The 12,534-nt window shown below is 43.1% G+C and overlaps 1 protein-coding gene across 6 annotated transcripts in view; it reads right to left on the reverse strand.

Moving 5' to 3' along the window:
- AHI1 (Abelson helper integration site 1) overlaps nucleotides 1–12,534 on the reverse strand; it is a 183,021-nt gene that overhangs the window by 122,705 nt on the left and 47,782 nt on the right. For all 6 annotated transcript variants that reach the window (XM_075063973.1, XM_075063970.1, XM_075063972.1 and 3 more), the window contains 3 exons: nucleotides 11,288–11,391; nucleotides 10,474–10,592; nucleotides 1,188–1,318 (listed from right to left, as the gene is read on the reverse strand). In XM_075063973.1, the coding sequence (XP_074920074.1) occupies nucleotides 1,188–1,318; nucleotides 10,474–10,592; nucleotides 11,288–11,391 (354 nt within the window). The remainder of the gene's footprint in view (nucleotides 1–1,187; nucleotides 1,319–10,473; nucleotides 10,593–11,287; nucleotides 11,392–12,534) is intronic.

Consider the following 12,534-nt stretch of genomic DNA (forward strand, 5'->3'; position numbering starts at 1 on the left):
CCTTTGTATTTTAAACTAGTTGATAACTTGGAAAGCACTACCCACTTAAAAAATATTAAATGGCACATAATAATATGTGTTTGTATCTTTCTGGGAAAATGCTTGTTATGTTAGTCATGGGCTTCAGTCATACTGACCAATGGGAATGGAAGTTTTGCACATCATTTCATAAAAGTTTTGGCCCTGATCCTGAACTCAATGGAACAACTTATGTCTATAAAGTTAAAGACATGCATAAATCATTTTAGGCTTAGGGCTTTTATTTACAAATTCTCTCTCTTCCTACATTCCACCTATTTTTGATAGGTACTGGGAAAGTCGTGCAATAATGTGCAGGTAGTTTTGAACCCTGGTTGAAGATGCCTTCAAAAAAATCTTCAGAACAGACCTGCCTGCCTAAATGCTAGTTTTTAAATGTTTAATGTTTTAAAGATCTACGTTGTAATTTAATATAAAAGAACAAAGCAGAAAGTCAACAAAACCAAACTTTTGTTACTTACCACTACATTTAATTTCCTCTCTGCTACACACAGTACAATAAGGTTAATTTAGACAAGAAATTCTCTAACTTTTATTTGTACTTTGCTTGGCGCTTTGTCCAGCAGGGTTTTTTTGTATTTTAGTGGTTATTTGGGAATTATCCAGTTTTGAGGGCAATTTATGAGGAAGCCTAGCATTCCTACATCCAGGTGGCTATGTATACTGATCATTCACTTATCAGAGGTCTTCAATCAGTCAATCGTGCAAGTAAAATAAATAGCTCTTAACAGCCTGATCCAAAGCCCACTGACATTAACAGAAAGACACTCATTGACTTCAATGGGCTTTGGAACAGGGTCTTAAACTGAATACACAAATACTTGGTATCATGTGGAAAGGACAACTGAACAAAAGACCAAATTAGAAGTGTTTAATTACTACTAGAAATCTGAGATACTATCTGTGATTGAGATTTATTCCCGTATGAATATAATTTTTAACTCAGAGCATAACTAACAACAGAAATAGAAGGTGGACCTTACGTTTATAGACTTAAGGACATCAGCCTAAATTTTTATTTTGCACCAAAGTTATTAAATGAAAAAGAAAAAGGGTTTGTTTGGTTTTTGTTTGTTTGTTTTTTAAAGAAGGCTCTTTCAGAGAGCTTGACAACCTGGCCTAATATTGTAAAATAATCGATTGGTTACCTGTTTCTGGATTCCAAACATATGCTATACCATCTTCACTTCCAGAAAAAAGAAATGTCCCACATGGTGTTAAGGTACTGTGAATCTTCTCTCTATAGTTTGTGGCACCTATGTATTTCTTTGTAGCCAAGCTAAAAATAAAGAAGAGTCTGAGTTTGGCAATTACTTTCATAACAGACAAAAATCTCCCATACCTCACATATGACTTTTCTGCTGAATAAATAATACTAGCTCAATATCTTGTATCTAAAGTGGCATCAGTGCACTGCACACTTATCCCCTGCATGTCCCATGTTCTCCCTCAAACCCTTCCCTTTCCTGGCTTCCATAATGGCACTTTTATCTCTGATAATACAGAGAAATACTTAAGCCCATACCTTTGGAAATGGCAAGGGAATACCCAGGTCTGCACAAGGGGTACAAACGCAGTCTTTGCAGTTCCTTAATTCTGGGCTGATTTGCTGGGCCAAGGGGGTTGGACTGGAAACAAAAAGTGGTGGTACTTTTCCCACCTCTGCCAACAAAATAAGCTCTACCCATGTAAATTGCCAAAATGAGGTGCCCCTTACAGTAGGATGTATAGATATTCAAAATATGATTGTGCCGCTCTCAGAGCTCAGCTCCTCCTCGCCTTGGTGAGGCTTAAATATGCCCATGGGATTTGCTGAATTCCTTGGACATGGCTCCTTCTTGACTAGGGGAGGGGTGGTACTCTGAAACGTCACCCATGTATGGAACCAAAATTAGACTGTTTTTAAAAAATGGTATCAACATAACACCTAGAAGTCCTAGTCATGGGCCAGGACCCCATTGTGCTAGGGGCTGTATGAACAAAGAACCAAAAGCAGGTCCTTACCCCCAAGGAGATTACAATAGAAGGCCATGCCTACAAAACAAACTTTGGTTGATTAAAGTTATATTGGCACACAGTCATCAGAGTCTGCATATCGCTTCAGCACGTGCATACTTGGCTACTTGAGTCGGCACTGCACATACTCAGCAGGAGTGCCTGTGTTGATGCAAAGTATGATCTACTTCAGGTAGGTATCCCAGTGTGCTACACACTGCGGTCTGGCCCAATGACTTTTGGGAAATTTTCACAATGTGTTATGGGGTAGAAATTACTCACTCAGGGATCTCTAGGAGCTAGAAGTCAAGTTCCCAGCATGCAACTTACTCCATTCCATAATGCCATCCATATTCCATAATTTTCACATCTTTAAAAAAAAATCCCACAAATCCAGGTGGCATTTTTCAGTGGCTGCCACCTCTAACAGAAACACGGAGCCACAGAACTCTACACTATTCACATGTTCTGTATTTTCAGCATTCATGGGATCCTCTGGTATTTTCAGACCCACAGAAAGCACCGCAACAACGGGGGAATATGACAGTTTCTTCTAGGACAGATTGCTGTGAGACATAGTAAGAACCAATTCAAGGTTGTTGATGGCATTCATGGAGCAACAGCTGACAGTGGAGCACCATTTCTGGCCTCAAGAAATGAGCACTGATTGGTGGGACTGCAACATAGGCAGGTTTGGGACAATGAGTAGTGGTTGCAGAGCTTCAGAATGCAGAAGACCACATTCCTGGATCTGTGTGCTGATTTTGCCTCAGCCCTCCAGCGCATGGAAACCAGAATGAGAGCTGCACTGACAGCTGAAAAGCAAATGATGATCGCATTCTAGAAGACTGCAAGACCAAATGGCGGCCAGTCAGTGGGAAATAATTCTGGAATTGGACAATCCATGGTGTGAGTCGTCATGCAAGTGTGCAGGGCCATTAATGGTCTCCTGCAATGGTGCAGAGAAAAGCAGCCATGGAGTTCTCCAAGGACTGAAACAGGTGAGGAGTCTGGGATTTTTGGACTTGGGGGGTCAACTGGTATCTGCAGCATTTAGGTGTCATGCCTGAAAAGACACATTATGTCCTGATGTATTTCTCTCTTCTTGTCCTGAGGGGCTTCTCTCCTGTTTTCTTTTTCCCTTTCCATGCTGTCAGTCATCCTGGCCCTGCCAACCCTTTGTTCACGGTCCAATGGAGCACTGGCTAGTAGAATTTTGCTGAACATGTCTTCTCTAATCCTCTTCTTTCTTTACTTTATCAGAGTCAGGCATTCTATGGGTGTGGAGGGGGCATCCCTCAAGGCTGCCACGCCTGAAGCTGCTGATAACAGAGAGATGTACCATTGGATTTACAGTCACAATGGAAAGAGAAAATTAAGCTTAAAATTTCCTTCCCTTATTCCCATAAACACTTATTATAAGAAATGCTTATTGACACTTCAGCTATGGAGCGCCTCAACATAGCACTGCACTCCCCCCAGCCATGGTAAGTATGGCCCACTGAGAGGAGTGAAGAGAAGAATTTTCTGCTGCATGAAGCAATAAAATTTCAGTCCCTATTCCCTGGGTACAAGTATAGTGAAATGGCACTGAATATTGGCACTATTTTTCATAGGTGGTGTGGTTTTAGCTGATATCTCACTTGGGAAGGAAATTAAGGCACAGAAAACACAGCTGCTACTGGCATCCCAAAGCCACACAGGCTTGTATACGGCTAGCCTGTTTCTTGCTACAGTGCCAGCCAAACTCATTGAGGAATGGAATCGGAAAATGTCCTATTTCAGAGGAAGAAATAAGACAACCATTCCTAATCTTCAGAAGAGTATTGCAGAGTATCTCCATGAAAGTTTCATCAAGATCTCTCAGGAGGATAAAAGGAACATCCCTCTGTAAACAAAGTGCTCTGCACAGCCGATCCTCCTCCTAACCCAACAGGAGAATAAAAACCACATGAGAACTCTGCCTCTGTTTGTTGTACCTCTACCTTTTCTCATATGAGTGAAACAGTCAAGGGTTGATATCTGTGTCTTATTAAAACAGGGATGGGCCAGGTGCTCTCTTTAAATTTAAAGATTATAAGGAAAAATGCATACACACAGACCCAACGCCCCTTCCCCTTCATCAAACTCATCCATGTGTCTCATGCAGGACTGGCCAGAGTTTTGAACAGGTTATGGCTTGCAGTATTGCTGCAGCCCTCTGCCACATCTCGCTGCTCACGGCAGGGTTCTCTGTTTCAGGGTCCTCCAAGCTATCCATGGAGATCTGCAGGGTGCTGGTGGGTTCTCTGCCAAGAATGGCATGAAGCTCATTGTCTCACCGGGTCTGTAGTGCATCACCAGATCTATTGTTGGATTCCCTGGTCTTGTGGTATCCTTGGCAAAGTTCCTTGGCTTTCCCACGGCACTGATGTTGATCCCTGTCATAACCCTTTGCCTGCAAGCCCCATAAAATCTGTTTGTAGATCTTCACATTTCTATGTCTGGTCCCTAGCTGTGTCTCCACAGTCTCTTCTTCCCACAGGCCTAGGAGATACAATCCTTCTCTGTCTACTCCAGGCAGAAGAATGACTAGTGTGTGGAGCCAGCATAGTCCGCTGGGCAGTTGCACACAATAGGGATGAGCTACTACGTGTGCTCACCAAGGTTAGCAACCAGGAAAAGACATTTTTAAAAACACACGTGAGTTTTAAAGGAGTGGAGTGGCTTCCAGTCTCTGTGATCCCGAGAGCAGTGGAGTTCACAATGGTAACCAGATCAGTCACTGTTGCAGAGATGGGAGCATTGTCGAATAGCTGCTGGAGGACTGTTAGGGTAGACACAGGTCACACTGGGTCTACACTTGCACTGTGTTGGCCTCAGTAGGTCGACAAGGGCTCCATGCCATTCAGCAAAATGGTTTTACTGCATTGCTCTAATAGTGTGCTTATGTTGGCTAGAGACAAATTTAACTGTAGACCAAAGGTGGGCAAACTACAGCCCACGGGCTGAATTGTCCTGCTTGGCCCTTGAGCTCCCGGCCAAGGAGGATAGTCCCTAGCCCTTCCACTGCTGTCCCCCCTGCCCTGCAGCCATGCGGTGCAGCGGCCAGACTTGCTGCTCTGAGTGCCATGGTAAGGGGGTCAGGGGTTTGGATAAAGGGCAGGGAGCAGTTGGATGGGGCAGAGATTCTGGGAGTGGGAAGCAGGGGTTAGATAAGTGTGGGAGATCCAGGGGGCCTGTCAGGGGGCGGTGGTGTGGATAGGGGTCAGGACAGTTAGGGGACAGGGAGCAGGGGGGGTTGGATAGGTAGTGGGGTCCGTGGCAGCAGTTAGGGGTGGGGGGGTCCTGGGAGGAGGTGGTTAAGAGAAGCAGAGGGGTTGGATGAGTCGGTGGTTCTGAGGGGGGCAGTCACTAGGATGTTTGGGGAGGCACAGCCTTCCCTACCTGGCCCTCCATACAGTTTTGCAACCCCAATGTGGCCCTAGGGCCAAAAAGTTTGCCCACCCCTGGTTTAGACACATAAATTGGTTGACACAAGGTGATTTACATCAACCTAATGTTCTGGAGTTGACCAGGCCAATGCGTACAATGAGAGACCGATGACTAGACTGACAGACCGATGGGGTAGTACTAAGAAACAACGAGGTCAGCATGATAGGTAGTCGTCTCAGCACACCAAAACCAAACAAATGCTGACAAACACTGTTGTCACATTTTTTGTAGGCATTATGGAAAAGGAGAATTTTAAGGAGGATAATGAAATAGCTTTGAAGATGTTTATGGGGAACTTCTCACACATGAGAGAAAGCACAAAGATGCCTGATTGAAAATCTAATAAGTGGACTGTAGGAGGATTCGGCTGGTGGTCACTCCTCTCTGGGGCGGCTGGGAGCCAGGCCACCTCACTCTTTAGGTCCGGTGAGTTGGGGAGTTAGCCTAGTGGGGCAGGAAACAGTTTAGAGCTCAGGTCCTCAGGCAGGAGCTGAACAAATAGTTCGATAACAGGCCCAGGACCTGGGTCAGGGCGGGGCAGTAAACAAACAGGAGCTCAGGCCCTCAGGCTGCAGCTGAGCGAATAGTTCAAGAACAGGCCCAGGTCCTGTGCCAAGGCAAGGCAACAAACAAACAGTCTGGCGCTCAGGCCCTCAGGCAGGGACTGAGCAAACAGTTCAAGAACAAAACCCAGGCTCCTGGTCCTGAGCATTGGGGCAAGAGGGAGACTGCCACCCATCAGTGGGGTGGCAGGGGGGACGCAGGCCTGCCTACTCCACTGCATCCCAGCCCAGGGCCCTAACAGCGGCAGGCGGCCTGCTGCTGTATCAGTGAGGATCCTGGCCACAACACACTGGCATTGGCTCTGGGTATGCCGCAGCCAGACTAGGGTCAGCTGCCCCCGGACTACTTCTTACCTCCCCCTTTAGCAGTACCTGCGTCTGGTTGGTGTCCCCTACGGAATCCAGCACCATGGGCTTCTCAGGGTATTCAGTGAGCAGTAAGCTTGGCAGCTCCTCTGGGTCACTTCTCATAGGTAGGCTTACCAGCTTCTTCGGGGTCTGGTCGGCATCAGGCCTTGACTGGTATGGCCAGTCCTTGGGTCGGTCACAGGCTGCAAGAGTCTCCCCAGCAGGAGCTAGGCCACCACATCTGGCTTCTCCAGTGGCCAGGCAGCTTCTGAGCCCTGGGGTTGGGCTTTTATACTTCCTGTCCTGTGCTCTGACCTCTGGGCGGCAGGCACAGGCTCCACTGGCTCCGCTCACTTTGGCATCCGGAGGGGCTCGTCCGTTTCTGGGGTGGCTGGGAGCCAGGCTGCCTCACTACATGGATGATGGAAACTAATATCATGGCTGGTCGGAGTCAGGAGCACAGATTTTCATAGTGAATGAAAGTTAACAGGTAGGCAGGGATAGGTCTTGAAAGTGAGGACAAATAACTTATGTTTGATGCACTTGAGAAGGGGTGTCAGTGGAGGGATACAAAGAGAAGGGTGACGTGATCAAAACAACAGAGGCTAGAAAAATTACCTTTGCAGCACATTCTGAATGGACATAAGCAGGGGAAGGATGCACTTGTGAAGGCCAGAGAGAAGGATGTTGCAGCAGTACTTGAGACATGAGATGATGAGAGTCTTAGCCACGTGGATTGATGGTACAGGCTGTATCTTAGAGATGTGAAGCAGAAAAAGTTGGCAAGATTGAGAGATACCCTAGACGTGAGGACCTAGAGATAGAGGTTCAAGTCAAAGAGGATGCCCACCTTTCAGACCTGAATGATAGGCAGAATGGTGGGGTTGTCTAGTGATCAAAGAAGGAGGTACTGGGGAGGACTAAGAGTAAGAGCTCGGTTTTAGCTTGACATGTCACTCATGGCAAGTTGTCCAGATCTGTGATCCCCTACCTCTCTCCTTTCTTTCATGAGGATTCAAATGGTTAATAGTGTAGACATTTAAAAGTACAATTGCTGGGAATCCAAATTAACACCTCATGGAGATGAATAGAGGAGTTCAAACCTCTCAGAGCTACTATTTCATGCTCTCTGCAGACTCACAATTGGTGACATTCAGCTTACATTTTTGAAGTTTGCTTCACAGTCACAGTAACTAGAACTTTTTAATGACAGTGGAGATTCTGAATAGAATAATAGCTCCAAGGGGGTCGACTACAGCACATGGTACATACTCACTGTTTCTAAGTCTTGGCTGGGTGGTTTTCCAATGTAAGGCTCTTTGGTTGCCAGTGGCTCCAGCAGTATGTGGGGAAACCCTAGCCATGCTCACTTTCCTCTTCCTCCCCCAAACACACTGCCATGCCAGTAGCAGGAAGGGTGGTAGTATAGGAACTATAATGCTGGCTCTACACCACTGTAGGATCCCCCTACATTCATATGATCCTCCAAGTGCCCATTACAATGGCTCCACACATACATTCTGTGGATGGCTCAGTGCAAAGCAACCACACTGCACCAAGGTTCTGAGCTTTGGTCTCTCCATCAAGACCATTCCAAGGATCCTCCCCCTTCTGGCAAGAGGGAAAGTGCTGTAAAAGAGCTAATAGTCTTTTGGTAGCCCAAAACATGATAGTCCAAGAAATTTAAACAGAGTGATATGGGGGGAGAGCGCTACATTATAAATAAAGGTACTTTTTGAAAAAATGTCCCGAGAGCTCTGATAGTTCCTTGTGCTGTCAGTGCTTGGAAAGTATTTTCCCCAAGCATCTTTTCTTAACATTGGGGAAACTTTGAGTATCCATGTTGGGGGTAGGGGGGAGGAGGAAATTAAGAACAAAACATCAGCACAGATTTTATGCTTTAACACTACATTCTCTTGTTTTTCTGGATTTAAGTTTTAGCCTTTGCGGTACATTCACTTAGGGCAGTTGTGCTTTTTGTAGTTTGATTTCTCTATTTTTATACTAATAGCTTAAAAATATTAATAATAAAAGGGGAAAATAATCACAGATTACATTTAAATGTCTCTCTGCCCATCTATCTCATGTATTTATGTGGCCCCTCTTACCAGAGTATCTGAGCACCTCACAATCTTGAATGTATTTAACCTGTGAGAGAGTGAAGTGCTATTAGCCCCATTTTACTGAAGGGGAACTGAGGCACCGAGAGACTAAGGGCTTGTACCCACTAGCGCTTACTTCAGTATAACTTAAATCACTAAGGGATCTGAAAAAGCCACCCCCAAGTGACGTATGTTACACTGACCTATGTGCTGGTGGGGACAGCATTATGTCAGCATGAGAAGCTCTCTCCTTTCAGCATAAACCATCTGCTCTAATAGTGCGACACAGCTACACTGGTACAGCTTTGCCACTGTTGCAATTCTAGTGTAGACTAACTGTAAGGCCTGGGTCTACATTAGGCATTTACATTGGTATAGCTACAACAACCAGAGTGTGAAAATCTCAATGCAGACAGTGTTAGGTTGATGACAGAAGAATTCTTCTGTCAACCTAGCTACCATCTCCTGGGGAGATGGATTGCCTATGCCAATGGAGAATGCCTTCTGTCAATGTAGGTAGTGTCTACACTGAAGTGCTACGGTGGCATTGCTGTAGCATTTTAAAGTGTAGACATACCCTAAGAGTAACATTTCCAAAGGTGCCAAAGTTACTCAGGCTCTTAAGTCCCACTGAAAGTCAATGAACCAAGCTAAATAACTAAATAATATTTTTAAAGGGACTTGAGAGACCTGGTGTCATAAACAGATAGCTAAGTGTTAATGTTTCTTTTACCTGTAAAGGGTTAACAAAGGGAACCAAACACCTGACCAGAGGACCAATCAGGAAACTGGATTTTTCAAAGTCAGGGAGGGAATTTTTGGACTCTGAGTCTTTTGTTTGTCTCTCAGCTATGAGAAGCTTCTTTCTTCTTCTAATCTTCTGTTTCCAACTTGTAAGTACAGGTAGAAAAACAATATAGGCTTTTATGTTGTTTTGGGTGTATTTACATGTGTGTAACTTGCTGGAATGTTTCAAATTGGATATCTTTTTGACTCAGACTGTTTATTCATATTTTTCTTATAAGCAATAGCCCTGTATTGTCATCTTGTTACAGAGAATATGTTTATGTCTTTTTTCTTTCTTTTTTATATAAAGCTTTCTTTTTAAAACCTGTTTGAGTTTTTCTCTGGTTAAGGAGAAAGGAAAGACAGGGGGGAGGGGAAACACTACGCTCTGTGTTTAACTCTCCTAGTGTCCCAGGGCGGGAAGAAGCTAAGGGGGAGGAGAGATAGAATCTCTTCTGTTTCCTTGTATTTGGGGTTTGTCTCTTTGTGGAATAGAGGAGATATGCTTCTTGGTATTGTGATGTAAAGAGATTGCATCAATACTCCCAGGTTAGCCCAGAGAGGAAAGTCTGGGTAAGAGAGAGAGAGGGAAGGGAAGTGGGTTACTTCCCTTTGTTGTAGGCTCAGGGTTTCTGAGTCTTGGGGTCCCTCCAGGGAAGGTTTTGGGGAGACCAGAGGGGGCCAAAACCCTGGAAATTTTGGATGGTGGCAGCGAGATCAGATCCAAGCTGGTAATAAGCTTGAGGGAGTTTCATACAAGCACCCAGATTTTGGACGCTAAGGTCCAGATTTGGGAAAGATGCTTATGATACCTGGATTAAAATCCCTGCTCTGCTGCAGACTTTCTGTATGAGGTTAGACTTCCTGAGTGACATTGAAAAGTCAATGACACAGGGTAAGCATCTAATTTTTTTTTTTTTTTTTTTATAAACAGGCCTTGTCCACTTTTGGAAATTCTAACATACAGGACATGCCCAATGTCACAAAGGAAGCCTGTGGCAGAGCAAGGATTTGTACTGAGGTCTCCCAAGTCCCAGTCTAGCCCTGTAACTATTGGACCATCCTTCCTCTTAAGTATGTATTTAATAATTTTAAAACATTTTATTGCCACGATGAGTCAATTTGAGACACAGAAATCTATGCATTGACTACAAAAACCTACTTACATTCTGAGATCCATAATTCTCAGAGCACTGTCTTTGGCATGGATTAATAAACGTCTTCCATTTGGATGTACTTCTAAATGATTTATTGGAGTCCCTTTAATATCGTTTTCTTTTATTTCCTACAATGAAAAAATGAAGTTTATTGTAATGCAAGACTAATTTGATAGGAAACAAAGGTAAGGATGTCATGATGGTATTAACTCATGAAATTGGCCGGGGGCAGTGCAAGGAAAGATTAAATTTAGTTTAAAAAACCCCCAAGCCATTTTAAAAAGAAAACACTGGTTCCTGGACAAGATACTATATCCCAAATCAACAAGTTTTAGCCCATATCAAGTTTCCACAGTCAAATGACAGATCCTATTATAACGATGAAATCCTGAAAACTAGGATTGTTAACAGAAATGCTGATAAGACGTTAACCATAGAAGTGTGAACAAATTTACTTTGACTAGATACATAGTCTGTTATTTTAATTCTATCTATGGAAGTACAAACAACACGTTACTATGTGCAATTACAATGTTACCAATTCTCAAATGTTTGTTGTAGAAGCTGGTGCTAGGAATAAGCATTTACATTCTCTACTTACAGTATCATATCTAAAACAGTGACAAAAATCTAGAAATCCCCAGCCAGTGAATCACAGCATGTTTTATCAGCCGTTTGCAAAGTGTTAACAAGACATTTAGGGGAAATTTACTTTCCAACCACACAAAAGTGACATGAAAAAGTAATTAAATGCAAATTAGATGGCTAGATTTGAAACCACTTTTATGTAAAGTTATCTTGCTAATTAAAAATATTTGTATACCTTATTAATACCCCAGTGTTGGACTGGATGTTGAGAACTTCCTTTGACAAAGGTATTCCAAACTATAATCAGCCCTGAGCTGTCTCCTGAGAACATGTGAAGTCCTGTAAAATAATAATTACACGTATGTAGTATTAACAGCAAGATTTTGAATCCATATTAAATGAACAACAGGGAATATGTGAGCTAGAGACATCTCCAAAACTAAATATACATTGGAAATTGTGTCTTATCAGTGCTATTAACAGTTTTATAGTAATTTCCTTATTTATGGATATATTATAAACTGAATTATTACAGTCAATATTTGAACAGCAATATTTTGTTTCCATTTCCTCCACTTAATGCAGGGATTGTCAAAAAGCCTAAATTTTGCTTATAATACAATACATCACAGAAGTCAATAATGTAAGTTCCAAATAGAGTAAGAATGTAAATACTGTAATACTTACAATTAAATACTTTGACTGTTTTTCACTTAGATGCTAAAAGTTGGTTTTATTTAATGTCTTTGCTTTTTAGTATTGTCTTCTAGGCCTTAGATCAGACCCTTAGTGCAAAACTATCCAGTGAAGATCCTCGCTGAGAACAGGTTGAACAAGAGCAAATTTCCCTCCAATTGCTGCCTTTCAACAGCTGCTCTTAAACCAATAGTATACATCATTGTAAACAATGAAGTAGAAGGTTTCAGAGTGTTAGTCTGTATCAGCAAAAACAACGTGATTTTTCCTCCCTTGATAGTCTACTGTTAATTGAATTGTCTCGTTAGACTGACCCCCCCCACACTTTGTAAGACATATAGATACACACACACACACACCCTGCTACTGTATTTTCCATTCCATGTATCTGATTAAGTGGGTTCTAGCCCATGAAAGCTTATGCCCAAATAAATTTGTTAGTCTCTAAGGTGCCACACGGACTCCTCATTGTTTTTAATGAAGTAGAAGGTTCTTTTCTTTCTATGGTAAGTTGACATGCCTATCACAGAAATAACCCATCTACATTTTCATAGAATACCTAGCTGAAAAACCCAGATTCCAAAATATAAATGACCATCATTCACACAACATCAACTCACATCTCCATCCAGTTACGCATTTTAGAATGCCTCTCCAACACCTCTTCCTGGATGTCTTGCCACCAACACAATCTTAATACACCTCTACCTCGATATAACGCAATCCAATATAACATGAATTCAGATATAATGCAGTAAAGCAGTGCTCGGGGGGGGGGGGACAACC

Source organism: Chelonoidis abingdonii, chromosome 3, assembly GCF_003597395.2.
Source record: "Chelonoidis abingdonii isolate Lonesome George chromosome 3, CheloAbing_2.0, whole genome shotgun sequence".
NCBI classification, from domain to species: Eukaryota; Metazoa; Chordata; order Testudines; family Testudinidae; genus Chelonoidis; species Chelonoidis abingdonii.